The sequence below is a fragment of the Mesoplodon densirostris genome, chromosome 18, assembly GCF_025265405.1.
Source record: "Mesoplodon densirostris isolate mMesDen1 chromosome 18, mMesDen1 primary haplotype, whole genome shotgun sequence".
In the NCBI taxonomy this organism is placed as follows: domain Eukaryota; kingdom Metazoa; phylum Chordata; class Mammalia; order Artiodactyla; family Ziphiidae; genus Mesoplodon; species Mesoplodon densirostris.
In genome coordinates, this window is record NC_082678.1 from 13173605 (window position 1) to 13200861 (window position 27257).

Genomic DNA, 27257 nt, shown 5'->3' on the forward strand with positions numbered 1-27257 from the left:
AAGTCTTTGCAGCCTATAAGTAACAACTTCACCTTTCAACTGCGATATGTGTATTACCTCTAAATCTATGTTTTGTTTACTAATTTTATACATGGTCTATTCCGCCATACAAAAGCTTTTAATATTCATTTAAACAAACTATTTTCTGTTGCTCTTTTCTAGCTGCAGAACTACTGTTAATTCTGTTAGGTGGTTATGTGCCAAGAGCCAAAAACAAAACGAAACAAATTTAAAAAACAAAAAAAGTGTTTATTAGTTAGAACTAACCAGTACAGTTTTGCTACAACACAGTGTCTGCATCTGCTTTATAATTCTGGGGTTGGGACTGGTAGGAATATGCTGAGGGAACAGATAAAACAAGAGGAGCAAATACTGATGCTCACTGAAGCTGGGGGCCTGATACATGGGACCCATTACTCTATTTCTCTTTGCTTTGTGTAGATTTGAAAACTTCCAAATTAGGAAGTTTTTTTAAGGACCAACGTGATCCTCTAATGTCTCCTAAAATTTCTTTGAAGTTTTTTAAATTATATTTTTTATACTGAAATTTTTAGTTAATCAGTTAAGTTTCTGTTAATCAGAAGTTTAGTTTTGTATATGTGTGCAGTAGGGACACAGTTTTGTTTTCTTCCACATGGCCCCTTGTGACATCATCATCCACTCAATAAACTGCCCTCTTCACCGAGGTTGGAAACACGTCTTCTTTGTCACACGTCAAATCCCATATATGCTTTACTTCCGATTCTCTCTTCTATTTTGCCAATCTATTCGCCTGCTCCTAAGAAATGCCATTCTGCTTTGAACAGAGCAGTTCACAGGACATCTTAAGGACTGGAGAATCCAAGCCTCATTATTATTAAAAATAATTTTCTTGGATATTCTCCCTGCATATGAACTTTAAATGTACTTTATCAAGTTAAAAAAAAAAGAAAAAAACAGCAAATGAGAAGATGTTCAGCATCACCACCCGTTAAGAAAATGAAATTTAACCCACAATGAAATATCACCGCAAGCCTACTAGGACCGCCAAGGTTAAAAACAGTGATAATACCGAGTGCTGGTGACAATGTGGAGAAACTTGAACTCTCTCACACATCGCTGGTGGGAACGTAAAATGGTGCAGACACTCTGGAAAGAGTCCGGCAGTCTCTCACAAAAGGAAACATATACTTAACCATATGACTCAGCAGTGAAACTCTTGGGCATTTATCCCCAAGAAATGAAAAGTTATGTTCACACAAAAACCTGTATGCAAACGTTCTTGGCAGCCTTACTCACAGTAGCAAACGCTGGAATCAGCCCAAATGTCCTTTCATGGGCAAAGGGTTAAAACAAACTCTGATGCAACCAGACAAGGAGACAAGAAAGACAACCTATGAGCACATGAACTGTCTGCATGGGTCTCAGGGCCATTATGCTTATGGATGAAGTCAGCCTCCAAAAGGGGACACCAAGAGACTCCATCTACACAACGTGCTCGAAATGGCAAAGTACAGGGGCGAGCAGAGATCAGTGGCTGCCCGGGGGACAGGGAGGGCACGAAGCAGGGGCAGCGGGAGGCCACGCCGGGGGCAGTCCTGCACCCCCACCAGTGCTGGCTGGACTCCTGTGAGCGCAGCTGCAGAAACCCGGACGCACGTGAAAACTGCTGAAAGCCAAGCGGGGTCTTTTTTCTGTTTAGCGTGGAGGACACCAACGTTGACTTCACGGCTTTGACGTGATACCCTAAGATGCTGTCACCGGGGGAGGCTGGTGAAAGCAGCAAAGAGCTCTATGTACCGACTTTATAACTTCCTGTGAGTTGACAATTATTTCAAAATAAAAGGTTAAAAAAACGAACACACTAGGTAATATAGGCCACCCTACAGCTAAGACGTTTTTAAAACACTGGACAAAATTAAAATCAAACAGTAAGTGCTCAGAGTCACTGCTGAGCCAGCAAGGGAGGAAAGGCCCAGCGAGGAGAGCAGCTTCTCCTTGACCTGTATCGGGGGCCCCGGAGGACGCACTACAATCCAGGAAGACGACCACGGCGTCTAGGAGCCTCAAAGGGGTGGTGGTGGTACAAACCTGGGAGTCCAGGGCTTCTAGGGGGTTTTGAATCCAAAGAACCACACCCTAGAAGTAAGTGTAAAGTGTGGGTCAGCTCGCTGAAGCCCAGCACTGAATCCCCCACGTCTGGCCAGAAGCAAAGGTAAGGTTCTCTGGGAGAAGAGATGTTTCTAGGCCTCAAAGTACTGCTGTAATTGTTCATACCCAACATCCAGGCCTTTACAAACAGAACCACAGAAGGACAAGATGATGGCATTTTTAGAGACAGATTATAAACTGTGCTTATCGTGTTCAAAGAGGTGAAAGAATGACTGAAAACCATGACAAGGATACAGAAAATATGAAAGATAAACAGAAATTATGAAAGACAGACACACAAGAATTAAGAATTCAACAGATGGGTTCAACAGCCAATAAGACACAGCTGAGGATGTGCGGGGAGTGGCCACTCAGCCTCAAGTCTTCCCAGCGCCGTCCCCAAGAAGAAGTAACGAGAGGTGGCCAGTCCCTGATCCTCCCCTTCCGTCTGTCTGCCGGGCTGGCGGCACACTCTGGGAAGCACGCGGCAGCGGCCCAGGAACAGGTCAGGAGTGCACATCCTTTCCGGCACTCACTCCCTGTCCTAAGAAGGCAGTTCTCCCGAGCTCTGACGGTGTTCGTGACGGGTGGCGGGGCAACGCAGCCGCAGCAGTCACTCTGCAGCCGTGAGCAGCTCACCCAGCTGGAGTGGGAGGTTATATGCAACATGACCCCAACTTCCTGAGACATGAACTGATAAGGAAGGAACAACCACCTTGAAGGAATCCCTGAAACAGTGGCTGTCCCCAACTGCTGGAATGACGGGTGATCTTTTTATTTCCTGTTCACTGTGAGCAATGGTTTCTGTGCAAAGTCACTGCTTCAACACAAAAACAGACGCCCTGCACCCCACCCCAGGCCAGCCAAGCCCCTAAACCCAGAAACGGTTTGCAGATCACGAGCTGTCGATGACACGCAGGGGAGCGACTCAGAGTCTGAGTGTCAGCCGGCAGAAACCAGCTCATCCTTCCAGAGTCCATGCCCCAAGCGACACCCGTCAAACCCATGAGAACACTGAGCTGACACGGAGGAAACGAACCTCCCAGCAGAGAAGTCCCCGAGGGCAGGCAGGAGGCGAGAGACGCGGGCCTCAGGCGGGTCCCTCCAGGTCGGGTCGGTGTAGTGGCCAGAACACCAAGAGGTCAGCTGGCCCCGTGCACCAGGCTCGGGCCTCCCGGTCCACTCGCGCCCCAGACCTCAGCAAGGCGTGCATGTGGTCGGGGGCTCACACGGGGGTTCCCGCACAGTCAACAGCAGTCCATCCGTAAACAAGGTGAGGCCCCTCAGATCCTTGAGACTGGCCAGTTCCACTAGGAATCATCTCGGGAACTGGAATCAGGCTTTCCTAGGGCCGTTTTGTGGACTGTCTACAACATGTCTGTGCTTCCCTCCTCACGTTCATAAAGAGAATCACCAAAAGCAAACGACATCCCTTGAAGACGCTTTAGGGAAGCCTGTGCCTTACTCGACAGTAATGAACTGGGACACAAGGCCCCGCAGGCCTCGTCCAGAATCGAGCATCTGGACCGCTTTTAGAAGGGACCTCTGTTCAGCTCCCCTCCCACTGCCTCCCGTCCCAGTTCCTCCCTCCGCACCCGAGGTGGCCTTGGCTCTGACATCTGTGGGTCCAGGAGGGCAGCCCCAGGTATCTCTGCTCACACCTGGGCAGTGCACAGTGAGTCTTCAAGCTCGTTGACTCAGCCAACCCCTGCTCTCCTGAGATGTCTGGCTTCCCGTGAAGTCGTTCCGGCTTCGTTTCCCCTTCTCACTGGGGGGCCCTGTCGTCTGCGCCGCTGGGGTCACCCTGCATCCCCGGCTTGCCCCTCGAAGGTGTGTGCGCCCCCACACAGACCCACACACGTGGCCCTGGTCGGGCCTCTTGTGCTCTGGACCCAGCAGCACCACTCCTGTCTGCCGTCAAGTCGCAAATACCGGTCGGTCCCCAGTGGCAGAGACAAGGAGCCTGTGCATGGTGGACTGGCCTGTTAATGACACTGCTTCTCACGCTGTTCCTAAGAGCCCAGGACTTCTTCCCACATTCAGGTGGGAATGCATCTCCTATGTGGTCTGACTCAGACATGTGGAGCAGTCCTGGGCAGACAGTGCGCTGCCAGGCCATGGTACGGTCAGGAGCTCTGTGACAGCTGTGGCTGGGGGAGACCCTGCCCACACGCCTTCACTGCACCCTTGGCTTCCGTGCTCAGTCCTACCCAGGCCTCACCCCACACACACCCTGCCCCCTGCCAAAGGAACTACCTGGCCACCCAGAGGCCCAGCACTCTCCAGCTTGCTGGCCACTCTGAACCCCAACACCCTCCCACCGGCCAGGGCCATCCCTTCCCCCGGGACTCCACTCGCCACACTGCCACTCCTCCTTGGACAGAGGTGTGACGTGCCAGACCTGCATGAAGTCACCGTGGCCACTGGGCCCTGAATATGCACAGGCTGGGCACGAAGATCAGAGCAGGAGCTCCGGGTGGTGGGGGGCCGTGGGGAGGGCCTTGCAGCTGGGTTGCAGCAGAGCCTGGCCAAGCACCGCCTTCCTGGCCTGCAGACCAGCCAAGGTCTGAGTACAGGGAGTGTCCGGAAGCTCAGCAAGGCTGTCTCTGCAGCGCCTCCAAGGATCTGCACACTACCTCTCCTCCTAACAAAACTGAGAACCCCAGTCAAGCAAGGACTGGGGCATTAGAAGAAAGCCAGCAGCTCTTTGTGAGGAAGAGGATTTGGGACAACTGAGAGCAGTAAGGGGCCCTGTAACCCCCTTCCCAGGGACAAGTGGCTACTGGCAGACATGAACTCTTGGAGGGGCAGAGGGGACAGGCAGGGGCGCACGGGAGGAAGATCAAAAAGGAACCGTGGGAACTGGCAGGGTGGAATGTTCCAGAAGGGGACAAGAGTCCCAGGACGGAAACAAACAACCACATGCACCCAAGGGTCCAGAAGATAAGGCCAGGGGACCACACCGAGCGCTCCAGAGCTCAGGCTGATCCCAACAAATGACTTCAGCCTGGGGGGAGGGGGGCAGGCAGGCGCAGTTAGGACTGCAGACGCTGCCCCACCCATCCTCTGGCGAGCCGACCAGCCCGCGTCCCTGGCCAAGCAGATGTGTTCTGTGGTCGCCCCCTGCAACCCCAGAATGCTGAAGGCACGTCTGTCACATCGACACCAACTGACCCCACCCGCCCTCCCCCTCCCTGGGTGAGGGGCTCTCCTGGACCCTGGCCCACCATGGGGCCAGGACTGACCCGGCGCCTGATTAAGCATGGAGTCCTGGGTTTTCTAGTAGGTTTAGCTGAAAAGGCTTCAAGAAATCTAGATATTTACATGTTGGCATCTCTTGAGTTCCCTGCAAACATTTAAATATAATCTTAAGAACTGTTCTTTGCTCTACAGTTACATTTAATTATTGTACCGAAGAGGGAAAAATGGCAACATTCGACAGCCCTAACTTTATCATCCCCTTCTCACCCATCCCACCCTAGCCGCCAGCAGCCCCGTGGCTGCTAAAATATATCAAAACCCACAGAAGCTGAAAATTAGAGCCTCGAGTGAACACACACAGGAGAAGCAGTGGGCTGGGCAGGCAGCCCCGGGGTTACCGTGTGCAGGCCAGGTACACCGCCACGGTAATTCTGGCCAGAAAACCACCCCGCCACTTGTCACTGCAAAGGGGCCCATCAGGGAACTTCCCAGTGTTGAAAGCAATGAAGTAAATGCCCTTAGGACTTTTTGTCTTCCCTCAACGGTGGGAAAAAAGGGCCACAACCCAAAATCTGCAGCTTCCGTGGCTCAGACCTACCTGCGTGTCTCATGAGTTCTCCTCCCAGACCCCTGAAAAGTAATGAAAACATTCAAGGTTAAATCTCCTGTTACACAAAACAACATAAAATACCCTCACCAAGAAACAAATGTAACTTCAGGCTCCAAAAAGTATTATGATGTTAAATAGCTGCATTTGTTCTTGGAAGTATGAACCACTTTTTATGAAAATATGTGCTGTGCCCACCATCTAAATGATTTTCAGTTTTTACTGGAGACTCTCTAATCACTGGTACTAATCACATCACACAATCACATATAACAAACCCCAAACACTGTTCAACTCTTACTTTGTAACAGCTAAAGGAACTTAGGGCACTAGAAAGATATCATCATCCAGCAGGACTGGGGAGAGGAAATGCTGCCCGTCTGGACCCTGACTGACCCCGGACGCTGACAATGGGAAAGTGGTGGATGTGAATCCAAGAAACACTCCAGGGAGAAGGTAGGAAATTTATGAGACTGCCTCCTGGCCCAGGTAGAGGAACAGGATTCGAGTTTGCCCTCCTGCCTTAAATAAATAGAAAACTGGATGAAGTAAACAAAGGTTCAGATGCCGAAAAACAGAGGTCTTGGGAGGAGAGAGGGAGCAGCTAAGTCCCAGAGCCCAAGGCACAGTAGTGAAGCCCAGCGGAGCTGCCTGTCCTGCGGAGTCAAGAGGCTGAGCTGGAAGGTGGGAAGGCCGAGGCGGCTGAAATCTGAGGGGCTGGGGAGCAGCCCATATAGCGCTGACCTCGAGCTGCACGTGTGAGAAAAGAAACTACCTGAGCCTGAGAGGAGAGAAATGCTCCTAAGGAGAAGGCAGGGAACTTGCAGGAACCCATACGGGCGGGAGGAAGCCCCCATGAGCCAGAGCACAGGCCTGGTCACGCACGAGGCGTCAGCAGAACCCTCAGAAGGGCCGCCTCGGCAGCTGGTCAGACTGTTCTGGCCCCGTCAGGCCTTCAGAACAGGGCTTGAAAGGATTCAAGCGATCCCACCAACCAAACACCACCAGAAAGCAGTAGCCGGTGCCCAGCGACAAAAATACTACAAAGCCTGGCACCCAACAGAACTACCAGGAAAACAGGACCCACAGCTCCAAGAAAACCAGTCCACACAACCAGACCCAGAAGCACCCAAGACAACGGAATGAACTCGCGGGGTCAGAACAGCCCTTAGCTTCTGCACATGTCCAAGGAGAGGAGGAGAGAGACTGAGGCATGAGGAAGACACGGATGGAACTGCAAGAAAGAAAAAACAAAGACCTGAAAATAAAAACTGCACTGAATGCAATCAATGAAGACAGGAACAGAAAGCAAAATACTAGAAACAAAGAGGTTTAAAAAGATATTGCTCAAAGACTAAGTGAATCATGTGAAAATGACAGAGGAGTTCATTTAAACAGGCTCCTGTGGGTCAAATACGGGACAGCTTGAGCAACAGAAAGAGTAACAATGATGTTCCTGGATTACAACGCACTGGGGGGCGGGGAGGACCTGTGAGTCTACAGTGATACATTAGAAAGAGAGTGCAGGGTGGGAGTGGGGAGGGACGCTGCTCCCGCCAGACACGGAGAACGGATGAGGGAATCAGCCAGGCACCCTCTGGCAGGCCGCAGAGCGACGACTGATTCAGGCCAGGCAGGCAGGCACTGGACACCAGGGACCCACACATCTCGAAGCCACCCCCTCAGGTCAGCCGCTAGCTGCCAGGGGACACACCTCGCTCACGGGCACGTCGGACCTTCTGGAGGTCATCCCTGAACCCAGGGATCAACTCAGCATCTCTACTAGGGGACAAGTGCACTGGCACAGCCCCTTCACAGGCAACACCAGGGTCCACGCCAGCCATGCCAGCCACGCCAGCCATGCCATGGGTAAGCCAGGTCCAACCATCAGGGAACAACCCAGGAAACCCACAATGTGGAATGTTACACAACACAACCGCCCTGAACTCTTAAAAAGAGACTGTATCATGAAAAACAAAAACGGAGGGGACTGAGTAACACCAAACATGGTACATGAACTTGAGCAGGTCCTAGTTCAAAGGGGAAAGGCTACGGGGAGCATTTGAAGATGACCTGAAGGAACCTGCGCTCACAAGTCACTGAGGTCACACCGACTCTCCTGGGTGTGGTGGGGACACTGGTTGTACATGGTGACACAGGACAAAGTCTCTGCTCTTCCCTGATGCTTTCTCAAGTTTTAAAGAGGAAGCAACATGCCTGCAACTTACTTTCCATAAAGAGAAATGATACACATATAAAGAGGGAGACACACACACACACTAGCTGAGATAAAACAAACAGTCAAACTGTTATTAATAATGGGGGAAAGGTGAACAGGTATTCACTGCACTATTTTATTTAGACCCATAATCCCTCAAGCTAAAATGTTGGGGGTTAGAGAAAATCAGTCCTTGCTACGCCCTCTCCCAGGAAGACTTCTGAGCACAGTCTGCCGAAGAGAACACAGTTCCCAACGTCATTCAGATCGCTGAGAAAGCCACGGGAGGCCCCAAAGAGACCAAGGGGACCAGGCACCCCTGGAGCCGCACGGCCACGGCTCCCAGGACACCGGGCGGCCTCCCAAGGGCTGACTGCTTCACTCACAGAGGGGCAGGAGCACACCCTCCAGGGGACCAGAGCATGGGGCTGGTGCAAATCCCATATGTACCTCTCATGTCCCTCCAAGATCAAGATCCATCTCCCTCGACTTCGTGAGCTGCCATTTTCATTTACCCACAGTTCACATTTCTTTAAGATTAAGACTTTCACGCTTCTGTTTTGCAAATGAAGGCCTGTCACCACTCCTGCAGGAGGGCCTGACACTGCCAGGTGACATGCAGGGACTGGGAGGCGGCTATCACAAGCAATGAGGCTGCCATGAACTCAAGTGTCACAAGAAATTCAATGAGGGCTCCCCAGGGCACTCCAGGCCTGCGGACAGGAAGCACTTGCTGGGTTTGAGAGTTCAGGCATTCCCAGCGAGACAGGAGCACCAGGCTGCCTGGCCGAGAGTCCTCACCCTCCTGCCCCTCCCAACAGGGAATTTTCCTTCCAACCTGCTGGACACAGCGAGTGCTCAGAGCTCTCACTGCACACAGAGGTCCTCCCAGCACAATCCCACACGGCCAGCCAGCACTGACCACCCCAGGGTATCACGGGGCAGCCCCATCAGCTTGTCAGAACCTACAGGATGCTCCGATCCTTTTGCCGGTACAGAGGGACACATGGGACACACGGCTCTAGCACTAGGCAGACCTAAGGGGTCCCTTCAAGGACAGAGGATTTATTTCCACAGCCAAGGCCGCTTCCTGGAGGTGAGGGCCAAGGAAGGATGGGTCTCGCGCTTTGTCCCAGATGTGGGAGGTCGCTTCCCAGCCCCTAGAAGGTTCTGCCTGACGTCACAGGGAATCAGCTCAACCCAGTGGAAACCCTGGACGCCAAGGCCCAGAGGCGGGGGGAGGTGGGGGTGGTGGAGACCCTCCGTGGGTGGCAATAGCTGTGCATGTGTCACGAGTGGCCACAGGGAGGATTCAGCATGACTCCATAGGGAAGGGACCCAGGAAGCTGGTGCCTGGTCTATCCTGGACTCTGTCCTGCGGGCCTTTTATGTTGCTGATTTTAATCTGTATCCTTTTGCTGCAATAAGCCATAACCACAAGCATAATGGCTCTGCTGAGTTCTCAGTCCTTCCACCAGCAAGCCACTGAGCCTGAAGGTGGTCTTGGGGACCCCCAAACTCACAATAAGAAAATAGTCCAAGGAAATAATGGGGCTAAGCTGGATCTACAAGGTCAGAAGGACTGGAAGCCTCGCATTCAAGCCCCGGCAAGAGCCTTCTGGCCTGGTCCTGTGGGGCCATGTGACCCCCTCCTTCTGTGGTGACTGCCAGGGCCTCTGGCCAAGACCTGTGTGGGAGTCACACTTCGTGAACAAACACTGCTGAGGCACCCAGGCCCGTCCCACCCACAGGGCCCCTGTTGCACCAGAGGCCACATGCATTATCTTCCTACACTGGCCTCACTGAATGGGGTTATTTTCTATTTATTTTGGAGATTTATCACTAGAAAAGAAAATTCAAAGGCAAAGAGCAGATGTGCATTTGGAATTTATAAGATGCTAACGGATTTCATCAGAAGCCTTCAGCTCCAAAGAAAGCTGCACACAACATAAGCACAATGGCCCTGGGGTGGTCGGTGGCCCTCCGCACACAGCTCACTGCCTGCCTCATCCCTGGTTAGTCCCGTGGAGTTCAAGCCATTTCACCAGAAACAAATGAACATGTTTTTATGTAAGGGGAAGTGAGTCGCTCCTTTCTTTCTGTTAAAACAGATGAAAAGCAGCAGCATCAGTGGAACAGCCAAGAGCAGCCCACGGGCCTCCCCATGGGAACCCCCTCCAGGCCTCCATCCAGGAAGCAGGAACCGGGAGGCAGAACCACGCCCATTGGTTCAGGTCTACACCAGGCTTCACCCACCCAGGAGGAGACTCACTCAGCAGAGTTTACCACCTGCAGGATGCCCCTAAGGGAAGGACAGTTAAACGGGGAACAGATGCCACCAAAAAGCCCTGAGACCTCGGCCCGTCTCCACACCGACCACGGAGGCCACAGAGGGTCCTGACACAGACGCGGCCCGCATCCTGGAGGCGCTGCAGGATACAGAGGAAGCCGCTCGCACCTACGCGCCCACTTGGTCGCAAGGGGGTCCGAGAGGTGGCCAGGTCTGACCATCAGTGAGCAACCTGACCACGGGCAGACTCGTCCCGAAAAGGGATTCTGAAGTAAGGCAGGGGACGCAGACTTAAAGAAGATCAAGTTTAAATTATAAGCACTGACTGAGATCAGATCCAAATCAGCAGAGGGTGACGCCAGCTAACTGTGAGGTCACCTAAGCAACCTCTGAGAGAAGCCCCCGTGTGGCCCCAGCCACCCTGGGCGGGGAGGTCACAGCAGGCCCTGGGCTGCCAGGAAAGCTGGAGGCAGGGAGAGCGGCCAAAATGAGAACACATCAAACAAGAACAGGCTGACGTCCACTGCCCTGCACCGTTTTACATTAAAACACAAGAAAAATGAGATGCAAGCCACAGTCTGGGAGAAAATTCTGGCAAATCACCTGTCTACAAAGAGCTCGTGTCCAGAACATGACAAGAGTGCTGACAGCTTGGTAAGAAGACTACAGAGCATGAGATTTTTTTTATGAGCAAAAGATCTGAACAGTCACTTCACAGAAGAGGGAGGACAGCCAGTCCACACAGGAGGTGTCAAGGTCACCAGGCCCCAGGTATGCAAACTAAAGTGGTGATGAGCTACCCCACACCCAAGGATCAGCCCCCCCTTAAGGCTGCCCACACCCAGCACTGACGAGGACCCCTGAGACACACTGCACCGCATGACCCAGCAACACGTCCACACCAAGACTTGTATGCCAATGTTCACAGAAGCTTTATCCTGAAGAAGCCAAAAGCTGGAACAACCCAGACACCCATCACCTGGTGAGCGGATAAACACACCAAGCACACACGCCACCGACCACCACACAGCAGTACAAAAGAACACACCGCTGTACGCCGACCACACGGTGAATCTCAGAAACAGCACGCTCGGTGACAAAGACCAGACCCCAAGGCTCCACAGAATGGTTCTATCCGCATGACATTCAGAGGGCAGACCACAGCCACCAGGGCGGAGAGGACCCACTGCAAAGGGCAGAAGGCAGATCCAGGCGGTGCCGCTGCTGCAGGGGGACTGTCCACAGCCACCAGCCCCGTCAGACTCCACAGTCAAACGAGCAAGCTTCTCACCACGTCGTCAGTGAAGCTCAGAATCCAACCAGGCCTTTCATGGCTCTTCACTCCCTCAAATAGGATAAGCACAGACAACTTGGACAGGACCACTCGGGAGGCACCCACGACTAGGGGCCCAATATTTTCTTCACAAAACATAAAACTTCAGGTGTGTAAAGCTTACCTGTATAACTGACGATCATAAAGCTAAAAATAAAGAATTGAAAGTTACTTAGTTATTTAAATTACTAGGATTTAAAAAATAACACAGCAGGTATATAACAAGCATCAAAAGGATAACAAAAAGAAACACACAGGTGGGCGTTTCCCAGGAGGGGCTGATGGAGCCCCTCCACTCTTCAAGAGCACCTCACTAACAAGCCCCTCCTCCCTCACTAAGACCCACCGTGCATTACCACATTTAATCCTCACAACAGCCCAGATCCCTCCTTCCCTCACCTGGAAGAGAAACCAAGGGTTAGAGAGGGGAGGAAGAGGGTTGCCAGCCAGTGAGGGGGGCCTGGATACCTGGACCTGCCTCCGCCGACAGCCCCTCAGGCAGTAAACTAACTCTAACGGTCCTTCTCCTTGCCAGGAACTCAGAGAAGCAATTCACAGCATCACCACTAACTACCATCCCAGCCACCACTCACTGAAAGTTCATGCTGTGCCAGCACCTCCGCTCAACTCTCCGAACGCATTCTTTAATTCTCACAGAAACTCAAGCAAGTAGGTTCCACTATTACCCAGGCTCTAGAGAAAAAGGAAACTGAGGACGGGGGACGGTCCCCGCACTGAACCGCCTCCTGCGTCACACGGCGTCAGCCCGGCTTGACAGTGTCAGGTGAGCACCAGACTCCACTCTAAAGATGAGAAATGCACCTAAACAGATGGTACGGTTTTGCCAGAACGGAAAAGAAAGTTAACAGCACCAACGGGCTGAGGAGGGAAAGACGTCAAAACGGTGAATTATTACACGAAGAGCTAAATCTTAAAGGAAACAAAACTCTACTCTGAACGACAAACGGTAAAGCCGTTTAACATCTCAAGAGTGACTTCCAGGTTATCCTATAACATTAAGACCTACAGTTCATACTTCACCAATTTTGACTCACAGAAGCCGTTGAGAATCTCAAAAACCCAGAAAAAAGCACACACCTCCTCCCCAGAGAAGTGCATACACAAACCCTGGGTGTGACTTCAGACTCAGGGTTCCCCACCGTGGAGGCACAGCTGGGGGTGCAAGGCCTTCGTGCTTGTTCTGTGTGCCACTGCACACCCGCACTTGCGTGAGGACACGCCCCGAGCGAGGAGGGTGGCCAGGCTGCACAGCAGGACTAGATGCAAGGCGGGTGTTCTGCAATGTCCAGCGGAGGACACCTGGCCACACAGAAGAGCCCGAGCTCACCCCAAGGGTTTGCACCACAGCCCCAGGACTGACCCTCAGGGCTTCACTTGGGGCTGAGGAGCAGGGAGGGCTTGGGGGCAGGCAGGCCCCAGGTACCAGGAGACCTAGAAGAGGGGCGCCCCAGAGGCTGCACACTGACCTGCTGGTGGATCTGCTTCAGGCCCTGCACGGTCTTCTCGTCTAGGAAGTCCGAGACGGGCCTGCGGGAGTTCAAACACAACGTGTGAGGTCCTGGGACAGCGTCAGGGAGACACGCATGCAGGCCTGGTGGCCCGCCAGCTCCCAGCCCACAAGCACCTGCAGGGGCATCCCTGAAGGTACATCCACTCAAGGGGGCAGATGGAAGACCTTCTCAGTCAGCGGTTAGCAGACAATAGCGACAGGGCTGTGATGAGGCGCCTGCTTGAGAGCAGGGACCCCATGTTCGGGAAGCATCTGCGGCCCCGGGACGGGGAGCAGCCCAGCTCCCAGGTGCCCCGTGACTTGCTTTGTAAAAGAGTACAGTGGCTAAGGCTGCGGTCAGGGCCCTGCAGCCAACGGCTTCACTGCCGCCCTGGACAGGCCTGCTCGGCACCCAGAAACCTGCATCTCAGGAGGGCTCTCCCCATTCCCTAACTGCCCAGACTGTCTGCACAAACCACATGGCTTATGCTGAAACCTGCTTTCTTCTGGGAGTCTGGGATATTTGGGTTCATGGCAGGTAGAGAACCCACATGACCAGGCCCCAGAAAAACCCCAGGGGCCGGTCTCTCCGGCCTTCCCTGGGGGGAAACGTGTTGTCACACACACTGCCAGGGGATTAGGTGAGTCCTGCACAGCTGCACCAGGAGAGGATTCCATAAATACCAGGTCCTTGGCCAAGCCCACAGGTGCCATTTCACCCCCTCACAGATGTCATTCAAACAGACTGTGGGAGAGAAGCAGGGTCAACTCAGACCTGCTATCACTGTGTCCCCAGGAAATCACTTCGAAGGACAGGAAGCCACTTAAAATACAGTTTTCCCCAAGCTGGAGTCCAAGAACCACAGCACAGACATCACAGTGTGCTGTGAGCTTTTGCCTTTGAGGAAAAGTCAGTTGGAAAGTCAAGTAGGAAGACGAAGCAGCTGCTTCACAAAACATTCTCAACATTCGGACCTTCTCAGCAACCCCACGCTGCGTGTCTACTGTTATTTATACTAACTGAGCCAGCAGAAAAGGCTCCTGGTAGACACTTTTAAATTTATATTCTCTGGTATTTAAATTATTGAAAGTGATGAATGAACAAAGAATACTGAATATATGAGCTACTCAACACAAACTCTGAAAACGTGTCTTTGCTTTTACAATCTGTTTACCTCAGAAAGAGCGAGGTGACAGGAGAAGCCCAGAGAGGTGGGGTCCCCCAAAGAGGACAGGGGGCCACTGACAGATGTCATCAGGAGCACAGGGCCCCTGGAGACCATGCCGCCGGCACAAAGGAAGGGGCGCGTGGACAGGGCCCCAGCTGTGACCCAGCTCCTACCTGCCCTGTTGCACGGCCAGTGTGTACAGGCTGTGGGTGACCTCTGCGCAGGCGAGCACAGCCCCGTGCCGAGTGTGTAGGTCTGGACTCTGTGTCATCGACAGCAGACGCGGGAAAACTGCAAAGGACACATGGGAGATGCACACAGGGTGACAGACACGAGGGTTCAGGATCCAGGGGAGAAACAAACCCCCTCAGTTCTCTCTGTCAGGATCATGGTCTCACAACCAAGGCTAAACTAAAGTCTCTGACATGCCAGACTTCGTCAGCGGACACAAGGGCAGCGAGCAGGAATGTGAACGAGGATGACACTTGCCCCCAAACAGCACATGCTCTTCGGGGCTCCGGACACAGGGTGGTGACCCAGGGTGAGAACAGACAGCAGGGAAGAAGGAAAACAGACTGTTTTCCAGGTCTTTCCTGCTGTTCAGGGGCTGCCGGGGCTCTGCCTGGGGGGCAGGGAGGACAGAGGCCGGGCTGCAGGACCTACAGCCAACACACGGTGCCTCAGCCTGGAGCCCGCCCTCTCCTGGTCAGAGCAGAGGAAGCCTCCAAGCCTGTGCTCTGGGGACAGAAAGCAAAGTCAGTCCTTGAAGCCTGGCAGGGAGCGCAGACAAGGAGCCGCACCCACAGCCGCTCCGCTCCACCAGCCCCACCAGCCAGGGGGAACCACAATCACAGCCGGGCAGAGGCCACAGCGTCCTTGCCAGGACAGGGCCCACAAAGGCGCTCAGACGTGGCAGCTGGTAGCGGTCAGTGTTTAAGAATCAGGGAAATCCCTTATCCTGGGGCGGTCAGCACTCTTGAAATGGGAAGAAAGTGTCCCCTTCATTCAGGCAGCAGGATTATCATAAAAGGAAAGTAAACACCAGGTGAGATTCCTGACATTAAGCTTAATTAACAGACCACGAAGCTGAAAGGGCCCTTAGGAGGTAACATGCCCCAAATCTTCATTTAAAATCCCAGAGTGTTGGGGCTTCCCTGGTGGCGCAGTGGTTGGGAGTCCGCCTGCTGATGCAGGGGACGCGGGTTTGTGCCCCGGTCCGGGAGGATCCCGCATGCCGCGGGGCAGCTAGGCCCGTGAGCCATGGCCATTGAGCCTGCACGTCCGGAGCCTGTGCTCCGCAACGGGAGAGGCCACAACAGTGAGAGGCCCACATACCGAAAAAAAAAAAAAAAAAAAATCCCAGAGTGTGTGATTAAAACCAGTAACTCCAAATGAAGAACCATGATCCAACCAATAGTTACTTCTCTAATAAATGTCAGTGGGAATAAGTATAATGTGGAGAAATTTGTGTATTGTTCCCTAAATTAAAATCAGATGCCTACTTATTCCAAGTAGAAAAAACACGATGGAACATATACGGGTTCTTTCCTTAATGGTAAGGGCGTGTCATCAGTTCAGACTGGCTGTTCTGTTCTTGAGTAAAGTGCGCTCAGGCCTGGCCCAGGAAGTCAGCAAATCCACTGCAGCCCCAGGAAGCAGCTCACTGTTTAATGTTATATTATGAGTTACTTCACTTGTTGTTTTAAGGCTAGTTCTGAAACACACAGTGTACAGCAGATCCATCAATTCCTGCTGGGATGGCGCAGGAATCCTGTGGCTCCTGGGGACACACACACCTCAGTGGTCACAGCACCTGTGCTCCCAGAGGCCATGGCACCTGGTTTGTGTTCTGTCCCTGATGAAGCACAGACCAGTTCTTCAAACCCTTCTCAGCAAGAGAGAAACCCCCAGCCCTTGAAATCAGTGAGGGGGCCTCCGGGGCTTCCTGCTGCGTGTTCGTGCATGTGTCCGTGGTGCACACGCATGTGCAAGTGTGAGGAGGAGCACCTACCATGACGGGTGCTGTACTCGGGTGCTCGCTGAGCCAGGTTCCGCAGTGCCTTGGCCGACAGCTCCCTGATGGCCCTGGGGGGCGGGGCAGAGAACACTGTTAGTCCTTCATTTCGAGGATTCTGGCTTTATTTAATTATAGAGAGGACGGTGCATGGGAGCTGTCAACGGGCCGCTTAGTCAAACACTGTGAAAGCAAACACAAACTAACAAGCAAGTAAGAACCTCTGCTCATAACAAATGAGGGAGAGAGACTTCATCAAGAGGAGGCACTACATGCAAGTCCCTGTCAGGACACAGCTGCCATCTGCACAGCGCTGGATGGCAAAGTATGTCTCCAACCTCCTGCACCCCAAGGGACGCAGAGGACACGAGTACTGGGGAGCCTGTGAAACCACCACTGGGAAGATCGAGGGCTAAATGAGGGAAGCTCGTGAGGCTCAAGCTAATAAACAGGAGGCATACATCACATCAGTGCAAACATTTCCAATCAATGCACATTTGTTATATTCTCAACACACAGAACAGAAGGACGACCCCAGGACAGGTTAATGAAGCCGAGTTCCCTCCTGAACCTGCCAGGGGCCAGACAGGTCTGATCAAACCTTGAGGGTGACTTGTGAAGCTGACGCCCTCCCCCATGCCCCCCCAGCCCTGTCCCAGCACTAAAAGTCAGGAGGGCACTGCCAAGAGCTCCAGACAGAACAGGAAGTAGTCATTTCCTTAAAATAATAATTAGGAGGACTACAGAACAAGACAGAACATGATAACGATATTAAAGAAGAAACATGCAAAAGGGGGCATCTGCAGTTTGATCATTATACGTTCCAAGTACACAAGCACCAGAGAGAAGCACTTGGGAGGATGAAAGTGGATGCTGGGGCAGGAGATCCTTCCCCTCCTGTGTATGTCCGGGCCTCTCGATGCCTCCAGACCAGCTTAGGGGTCTGCTTCCAACAGAAAACAGCCAGCTCTTCAAGGCAGGGAGGTCTCATGTGCTAAGAGCCCATTCAGGAAGCCACTTCTGAAGGCTGAGTGATCAGGTCTCAGAGCAGATAAAGCCCCACAGTTGCCAAGGAGGCAGCTATTCTAACAGGCTTAGTTACACTTATCCTCAAATTAGTGCACTTTGAGGATAAGCTTTCTGTATTTAAAAATATTGTATTTACCATCTAAATGTCAGACCTCAAACTATAAAACTCTTAGAAGAAAACGCAGGGGAAAAGCTTCATGACATTAGATTCGGCAATGTTTTCTTGGATGTAACACCAAAAGCACAGGCAAAAGTAAAACTAGATACACTGATAATAGGTAAACTGGACTACGTTAAAATGTTAAACTTCTGCATATCAAAGGATACAATCAACAGAGTGAAAAGGCAACCTACAGAATGGGAGGAAATATTTGCAAATCATGTATCTGATAAGGTACTAACATCCAGAATATATAAAAAACTCTTACAACCCAACAACAACGAAAACCAAGTAACTGCATTTTAAAATGGGCAAAGGACTTAAACGATTTCTCCAAATATGATATACAAGTAGCCAACAAGCATATGAAAAGATGCTCAACGTCACTAATCATTAGGGAAATGCAAATCAAAACCACAATGAAATACCATCTCACACCCCACACCCATTAAGATCGACACTATTTAAAAAAAAAAAAAAGAAAGAAAGAAAATAACAAGTACTGGTGAGGATTTGCAGAAATGGGAATCCTTGTGCATTGCTGGTGGGAATGTTAAATGGTGCAGCCATTATGAAAAACAGTATGGCTTTTGAGATTAAAAATAAAATTACTATTTAAGCTAACAATCCCACTTCTGGGTATATACCCAAAAAACTGAAAGCAGGGTCTCGAAGAGATATTTATACACCCATATTCATAGCAGCATTACTCATAATAGCTAAAATGTGGAAGCAACCCAAGTATCCATGGACAGATGAATGGATAAAGAAGATGTGGCATGTATATACAATCGAATATTGTTCAGCCTCAAAAAGGAAGGAAATTCTGACACATGCTACAACACAGATGAACCTTGGAGGACAGTATGTTAAGTGGAATCAGCCAGTCACAGAAGGACAAATCCTGTAGGATTCCATATGAGATTCCTAGAGGAGTCACATTCAGAGACAGACAGGAGAATGGGGGCTGCCAAGGGGAGGGAGAGTCGATGATTAACCGGGACAGAGTTTCAGTTTTGCAAGATGAAAAAGTTGGTTGTACAGCAAGGAGAATGTACTTAACTGAACTCTACAATAAAAATGATTAAGATAAATATTACATGTATTTTACCACAGTCAAAATATTTTTAATTATGTTTATTTTGATACATAAGTTATTTGGGGTGAGTATGTCTAAGTATCAGAAAATTTTTTTTTAATTTTATTGAATTATAGTTGATTTACAATGTGTTAATTTCTGTACAGCAGAGTGATTCAGTTATACATATATATTCTTTTCCACATTCTTTCCCATTATGGTTTATCACAGGATATTAAATATAGTTCCCTGTGCTATACTGTAGGAGCTTGTTGTTTATCAGAAAATGTTTAAAAAGAAACCCAAAATAATGGATAATACTTCTCAAAAGTGTATACTATTAAAAGTATAATAGAATACCTATACTAGTGAAGGTATAAATACACCACTAAAGAATGTCTGTAAAAAATTCTCTAAGGCTCCCCATTTTCTACAAGCCATGTATTCACAGGAAATTGAAGAGACCCTATTTATGAACTTTTAGCTGATATCTCCTCATGGATGTAATCCAGGCCAAAAACAGAGAAAGGCAGAAATATCTCCATCCCTGAAGAATCCTAAGAAAATCAGGTCATAATCATGCTCTGTGAATCCCAACATATGAGAATCCCAAATGTGAGCAGGTGTTATTGTGAGGACCTTCAAATCTGACTGCAATTTCCCCTCCATTCTGTGATTCATGCATCCTGGAAACTTCAGGTTTTTAGAGCTTATACTAAACAGAGTATTTCCACAAAGAATGTTTTAAATAAAATTAACAACAACAAAAAAAGAAAAAAAGAGAAAAAAAAAAGAAAAAAAGAGAAAAAAATAGAAACCATATAGCAAAATGACAGGTATAAATTGATAACCACTTCAGATGTGAAAGGACTGAAGCCCTCAAACAAGAGGCAGACGCTGCCAGGCTGGATGTAAAGGCGGGACCATCTGCCATCCCCCTGACACACAGACAAGGGTGCAGGACAACAGTGGCTGTGAGAGGCCTCTTTTTGTAAGGCCCCAGCTTCGAATGGTTTTTACATTTTTAAAGGGTTTAAAAAGAAAAAAACAGGGGACTTCCCTGGTGGTCCAGTGGTAAAGAACCCGCCTTGCAATGCAGGGGACGCGGGTTCAATCCCTGGTCAGGGAACTAAGATCCCACATGCCAGCAGGGCAACTAAGCCCGTGCGCCACTACTACTGAGCTCGCACACCTCAACTAGAGAGCCCGCAAGCCGCAGACCACAGAGCACTCGCCCTGGAACCCGCCACAACTACAGAGGCCGTGTGCCCTGGAGCCCGTGCACCACAATTAGAGAAGAGAAAACCCGCACGCCACAACTAGAGAGAAGCCTGCACACCAGAACGAAGAGCCTGCGCCCAACGAAAGATCCTGCATGCCTCAGCAAAGATCCTGCGTGCCGCAACTAAGACCCGACACAGACAAAAATAAATGAAATAAATAAATAATAAATCTTAGAAAAGAAAAAAACAATAAAATACATGGGACAGTGACCTAAAATGTTTACTCTCTGGCCCTTCAAAGAAAAAGCTTGCCGACCCTTCAGCCATAATAATATCAAATTACACTTTAAGACAAGAAATCTAACGTGAAACAAAAAGGGCCATTTCATAACAATAAAGGGTCAATACATCTGGAAGATACAAAAGTTAGAAATGTAATTGCACCTAAGCAGAGAGTGCCACCCAAAATATGTGAAGGAAACCTGACAGAATTGAAAGAAGAAATAAACATTTCAACAACAGCTGGAGATTTCAATATCTCAGAACTTTAGTCTAACACCATGGATGACACAGTTGCAATTTTGGTTTTAAATGTCCTATTGACTGCAACTAACACCCACTGTAAGTTGGGGTTCTGGACGTAGAACCTGAACAAGCTACTTGGCGCTTGTGTCCCTCAGACCATGGCCGGAGCACCGGCAGCCACACCGAGCCTCCCAAGAGAAAATAAGCCGTCCTCCCAGAGGGGCTGCCAGAAGCACTGATACCCGCTCTGGGTTACACACTGGCCCTCCCCTCTGAAGGGACACGTTTAACTGCTGGAAATGCTAAGACACCTTGAAGCTGCTTCGTGATCACGAAAAAGCTACAGGCCTGCCTGGCTCCAGGAAGGATGGAGAAGACGGCTAAGCGGCCACATGGATCGGACTCGAGCTGGGATGCCCTGGCCACAGAGCAGATGAGGCAGATCCCACAGCCGAAGGTCCTTGCCCTCAGGAGGCTACCCGCCCTCCATGACACGGGAAAGTTTCCACACCCAGCAGACTTCACTGAGGTCTCCAGAAGTAAAACTGGAGGTAGACCATTAACCAACACATCAGGCATGAAGACTGGAACTTACGTTACTTCTCAGGAGTTACTTTAAAATATGAAATCTACCGAGCTGGGAGGGGAGTTTGAGGAGAATGCATACATATTTATGTATGGCTGAGTCACTCTGCTGTGCACCTGAACTATCACAACATTGTTAATCAGCTATACTCCAATATAAAATAAAAAGTTTAAATGGTAAAATATATAATATATATGTATATAAACTGAAAAAAAAAGACATCTACAGTTAGACAATATACTCAAGGCTTACAAGCTCAATTTAATCTCTCCTTTGGGAAAAAATAAGAATTCTTATTTGACAGATAAGGTCATTAGGCAAACATAAAAACACAAAACCTACCCATCCCAATGGTTTATCTTCATGGTAACCAGGTGGTCTATCATTGGTTGTGTGTATTCAGGAAAGCCGGCAATAAACATGCTGGAAAAAACAATATTCAGAGATGGTGAGAATGTGGAGGAACAGGAACTCACACACTACTTATGAGAACGTAAAATGGTACGACCACTTTCAAAAACAGTTCGGCAGTTTCTTATAAATATACAGAAATCCCTTTATAAGTATGTATCCAAAAGAAATGAAGATATATACATCCACAAAAAGACTTCTAGGGCCTCCCTGGTGGCACAGTGGTTGAGAGTCCGCCTGCCGATGCAGGGGATACGGGTTCGTGCCCCGGTCTGGGAGGATCCCATATGCCGCGGAGCGGCTGGGCCCGTGAGCCATGGCCGCTGGGCCTGCGCGTCCGGAGCCTGTGCTCCGCAATGGGAGAGGACACAACAGTGAGAGGCCCGCGTACCGCAAAAAAAAAAAAAAAGACTTCTAAACAAATGTTTAAGCAGCTTCATTCATCGCAGCCCAAAACACAAAACAACCTAAATGTCTATAACAGATGGACTAACAGATAAACTGCAGAACAGCCACAGACTCAAGACAGCTCAGCAACAAAGAGGAACAAGCTACCAACACACACAACAAGCATGACTCTCAGAAACCACTGTGCTGAGAGAAAGGAGCCAGGCACAGGCGTCCATCCTTTCTGACTTCACTCGTGTGACATTCTACAAAAGGCATCAGCGAGCTACAGGCGGCGCCTGGAGCCAAGGTGCTGAGCCCTCCATATCTCAGTGACGGCGCTGGTCACCCAGGTGTGTGTGCTGCGAGCACTCGCTGAACTGTACGCTTCATACGAGGACAGCTGATGGAGCATAATTATGCCTTAAAAGTAAGAGTTATGTCTCCTGAAAATACCACAGGAGAATTAAAAAAAATAATCTCCAAGTGGGACGGGGCTTTCTAATTATGACTCAAAACCCAGAAGCCAAAAAAGAAGAGACTGGTACATTCAAACACTCAACCAAAAGAGAAAAATGCTATCAGGAAAAACACACCATAAACAAAATCAAAAATATCTGCAACTGCTATCACAAACAAGAGCCTTCTGTATAATGGAGTTCTTCCAAATCAATAAGAAAATGCCATCACCTAGTAGAAAAATAATTAAAGTTTACAGAAAAGAAAGAAGATGCAGCTCAAACATTCAGCCTTATTCTATGGGAAATGGAAAGGAAACTTTTGTCCATCTGTCAAACTGCCAAAGTCAGAGGGGTTGACAGCTGCTGCTAGAAGGCTCTAGAAGCGTACAGAGACACTGCTGGGGACAGCGTCTTGGCACAGCCTCTAGAGACAGCAAGTGGCACTGCCCAGGAAATTGAAAATGTAATGCCCTTTAGTCTAGCAATTCCACTTCTGTTAATTCACTGAGATATAACCACACAGGTGAGAAGTGATATATACAAGAATATTCACTTCACATCGTTTATAACAGCAAAAGACTGGACAGAAGCCAATGGCCAGGAAGGGAGATCTACAGGTCACACTCCATGTCCAGATATGGAAGGCTCTCCAAGACGCAGGACGTCACAGGCAGCACACGGTGTATACGTTCTGCTGTATGTAACAGGACACACAGAGCTGCCTCCCTACTGCTAAGGGCTCATCGTTATTACTGCAGGCAGACCTCGTTTTACTGCGCTTCACAGATGCTGCATATTTTACAAATTGATGATTTGTGGCAACACTGCATCGAGCACGTCGGCACCATTTTCCAGCAGCATTTGCTCGCTTTGTGTCTGTGTCACATTCTGGTAATTTTTGCAACATTTCAAACTTTTTCAATATTATTATTATATGTGTTATGGTGATATGTGAACAGTGATTTCTCATGTTACTACTGTGACTCGCTGAAGGCTCAGATGATGGTTAGCACTGCTGAGCAATAAAGTTTTGTTTTTTTTTTCTTTTTGCGGTATGCGGGCCTCTCACTGTTGTGGCCTCTCCCGTTGCGGAGCACAGGCTCCGGATGCGCAGGCCCAGCGGCCATGGCTCACGGGCCCAGCCGCTCCGCGGCATATGGGATCCTCCCAGACCGGGGCACGAACCCGTATCCCCTGCATCGGCAGGCGGACTCTCAACCACTGCGCCACCAGGGAGGCCCTAAAGCATTTTTAAATTAAGGCATGTACGTTGTTTTTTTTAGACATAATGCTATTGCACACCTAACAGGCTACAGTACAGTGTTAAGATACCTCTCATACGCACTGGGAAACCAAAAAATTCGTGCAACTCACTTTAATGTGATACTCGCTTTATTACGGTGGTCTGGCCCCGAACCCACAATATCCCTAAGGTGTGCCTGTACTTGACCAAGCCTCTGAAGATGAGCACTTCAGGGGTTCCAACCTTGTGCACTGTGTGCCACCGCTCAGCATGGACAGAAAGAAGTCGACACACCCACAGGCATGATATGAACCAAATCTCTCTAAAAGACACAAGGAACTGGGGCCAACAGGGAGCCCCAGGGTAGAACCAGGTGCCTGGAAGGAGAGGTGAGATGCACTGGTTTTCCCTAAACACCCCCTGCACCTTCTGAATTTTATACCACGAACATGTATCACTTATTCCAAAATATGCACTTTTATACTTCATGCCCCTAAAACACCCAATTGCTTACAAATACTGTCTGAACCTGCCACACCATCCACATAACCCCACCATGGACCTGACCACCACCCATGTGTTACACGGAGGCTGAGAGACAGAGTGGATGGCACAGAAGGCCAAGAAGGGAGAATCGGTGTGAGGTCTGGGAGAGTCGAGTCAGGGAAAATCTTTGCTCTGGGCGTGACAGGAAGAAAAGCAGAGGCTTCACCAGCAGCGAGGTGGATTGAGAGCCCCCCTAAAGATGATGAAACCGCTTGAGAGAGAGTCAGAAGAAGAAAACAGAAAAGTGAGGACAGCAGACAAGCTGTTGAAGCTGTCAGAAATGGAGGCAAGACACAATTCCTGGTCCCACATAACCTACAGGCCCCTGGCCCACCCAACAGAGAGACCCACCCCAGGCCGGCATCCTGAGCCTCCAAAGCTTCCAGAGACGCAGGCAGAGAAAACAGTGGCCTCAAAGAAAAACAACCAAACAGAGGTCGGCCACCTGAGTTCTAGTCCAAGCTTGGGCACCAACTAGCGGCTGACCTTGGAGAAGATGCACTGCTGGCGCGCTCCGTCTGCATGGCAGCCAAGTGCAAACCAAGAGGGGCGTCCACCAAAGGGCGGAGGACTGGGGTAGGTGAGCCAAGGAGGATGCACGGTCTGCTGGGGGCCGGGAGGCAGGGTGGTGGGGTGACAAAGAGAAGGCGCTCCATTCTGCACTCAGACAAGGGACGGAGGTGGGGTCGTGGAGGCTCTGCAAGTGTACAGGACAGGGAGAGCTGGGCTACGGTCACAGCTGACCGGACAAGCAGAGTGAACGTTTGAGGGCTGTTAGGGATGCAAGAGCGACAAAACCAGGCCACCAACCGGACGTGGGGAATGAGAGAAGGAGAAGCAAGACTGAGCTATGATGTGGGTGGCACGCTGTTCACTGAGTTAGGAAATAAGAGAGCAAGTTCACTCTGAGGTTTCCTGAGACTGAAGAACGCGTGGGACAGGAACGTGCAAAACGACTGGAAAGCAAACTTCTAGAAAGCAAAATGTGACCAAATGCTTCTCCAGAAGGAGGCACAGTGTTGTGGTGCCAGCAATCTGTTAAGGAAATTTACAACTGCAAGAAGACAAACCCATAAATATTGCTCGCGACTGCTCGTTATGTCACAGCAGAAAACAGCTGGGCAAATAGAAGCACCACCCATAGGCACACATCCAAAGCCAAGGGGCTCGGACGACCACCAGGTGGTGAGTAGGAGACAAGCTGCAGTCCACCCGGTGGACCACTACCGAGCAGCACGGATGAACGATGACATACAGTGACAGGAGCCCGCACACCACGTGACTGTCCTACAAGTTCTAGAAAAGGTCAACTCCAGTGACAGAAGGCAGCTCAGAGGCTGTCAGGACCAGGGCATGAGGGAACTTTCTGGAGCGACAGAAACATTCCCTGTGTTGACTGCAGCAGTGGTTACACATCTGTCAAAACCCACATTTTAAACTAGTGAATTTTACTGTATGTAAATCATGTGTAATGAAATAGGAGAACAAAAATAAAGCTGATTTTTAACAAAGCGTTTTGTCTTAGGAATACACAGGACGCTGAAAGAACAAGCCACGGACCAGGAGAAAACATCTGCAGATAATGGACCTGAGAAAGGATTTGTATCCAGAACATAGGAAGAATTCTCAAAGTCTCAGTAAGAAGAAAACAACCAACCCAATAGATAAACAGGCAAAAGATTTGTCCAATAAGCCCATGAAAAGATGCTCAATGTCATTAGTCGTTAGGAAAACACAAATTAATGAGCTCCTCCTGCACATCCATCAGAATGGCTACGATTAAAACCACTGACCAGGGCCTCCCTGGTGGCGCAGTGGTTGAGAGTCCGCCTGCCGATGCAGGGGATACGGGTTCGTGCCCCGGTCTGGGAGGATCCCATATGCCGCGGAGCGGCTGGGCCCGTGAGCCATGGCCGCTGGGCCTGCGCATCCGGAGCCTGTGCTCCGCAACGGGAGAGGCCACAACAGTGAGAGGCCCGCATACCGCAAAAAAAAAAAAAAAAAAAAAACAAAAAAAAACAAAACCACTGACCACACCAAGGGCTAGCAAGGACAGGGTAAAGTGATGCAGCCACTCTGGAAAGCCATCTGGCAGTTTCTTAAAACAATCAGGATCCAGCCACTTCACTCCCAGGTGTTTAACCAGATACAGGAAAGCACCTGCCCACAGACAGACGTGCACACGAAGGTGATCGAAGCCCTAACCTGGAAACCCCCAGACGTCCCTCACAGGGGAAAACGTGGCTCATCACACGCGGGAACTAGGAACGCGTGGGCACTCACGCAGGGAGGACACACCCTAGAGAGCAGGCAGGGCGCAGGCGGCCAGAACAGCACCCAGAGCCCACACCACGCGACTCCATTCACCCAACGACCCAGAGTGACAGGAACAGACTGGCGCCTGGAGAAGGGGCGCCCAGAAATCCTGTGGAGACGGGTCTCTATCTGCATTGTGGTGACAAAGATCTGTGCCCGTCAACACTGATCAGAACCTACACGATAAATACGTTCAATTTCCTGTGTGTCACCAGCACCGTGACAAAGCTCTGAGTCAAAAGTAGAGGTAAGACGATGCTGGTCCCCCCCGCCTGATGGTCTTCGTCCACGTGTTTCAATTCCCATCCGTGTGTCGCACACTCCCGTCTCCAGGAGAATCATCCGCACTTTGGCCCGTGTGTCCGCTCAGATGTGCTGTGAGCCCCGTGTGTTCAGTGAATCTGAGCTCCGGACCTTCCCCAAAACCCACAGGCGTTTTCTCCCTCACGGTGCACCGCAACACCTCCACTCTCCTGACCACACCCACTGTCGCCAGAGAACCCAACCCTGTGCCCTAGCTGTCCCCTGACCATGTCTCACACCTTGTGAGGGGCCCTGACCACCCTCTGATCATCCCCCACCTTGTAAGGGGGCCCTGACTGTCTCCTTGCTTCCAGTTACCAAAACGCAGTCACAGTGGTATATTCAAAATGCAGATCTGACTGTCAAACCTGGTTCCCTGACCTCAGGGCAACCCAAGGCCCCACTTTGGCTCAGAAGCCCCACCGCCCCAGGCTGATTTTGGACCCTTCCCTGAAGGGCTGTCCCCTACCCCACACCAGGCTCCCTGGGCACAGTTCCCTCTGCCACATGCCCCCTT

The 27257-nt window shown here is 50.4% G+C and overlaps 1 protein-coding gene across 1 annotated transcript in view; it reads right to left on the minus strand.

Moving 5' to 3' along the window:
- Nucleotides 1-27257, minus strand: part of TBCD (tubulin folding cofactor D) — a 177350-nt gene that overhangs the window by 29514 nt on the left and 120579 nt on the right. Inside the window, exons 18-23 of the mRNA XM_060081511.1 lie at nucleotides 21416-21496; nucleotides 16470-16543; nucleotides 14632-14749; nucleotides 13267-13327; nucleotides 11904-11926; nucleotides 5930-5961 (exon numbers count right to left, since the gene is read on the minus strand). Coding sequence (XP_059937494.1) covers nucleotides 5930-5961; nucleotides 11904-11926; nucleotides 13267-13327; nucleotides 14632-14749; nucleotides 16470-16543; nucleotides 21416-21496 — 389 coding nt within the window. The remainder of the gene's footprint in view (nucleotides 1-5929; nucleotides 5962-11903; nucleotides 11927-13266; nucleotides 13328-14631; nucleotides 14750-16469; nucleotides 16544-21415; nucleotides 21497-27257) is intronic.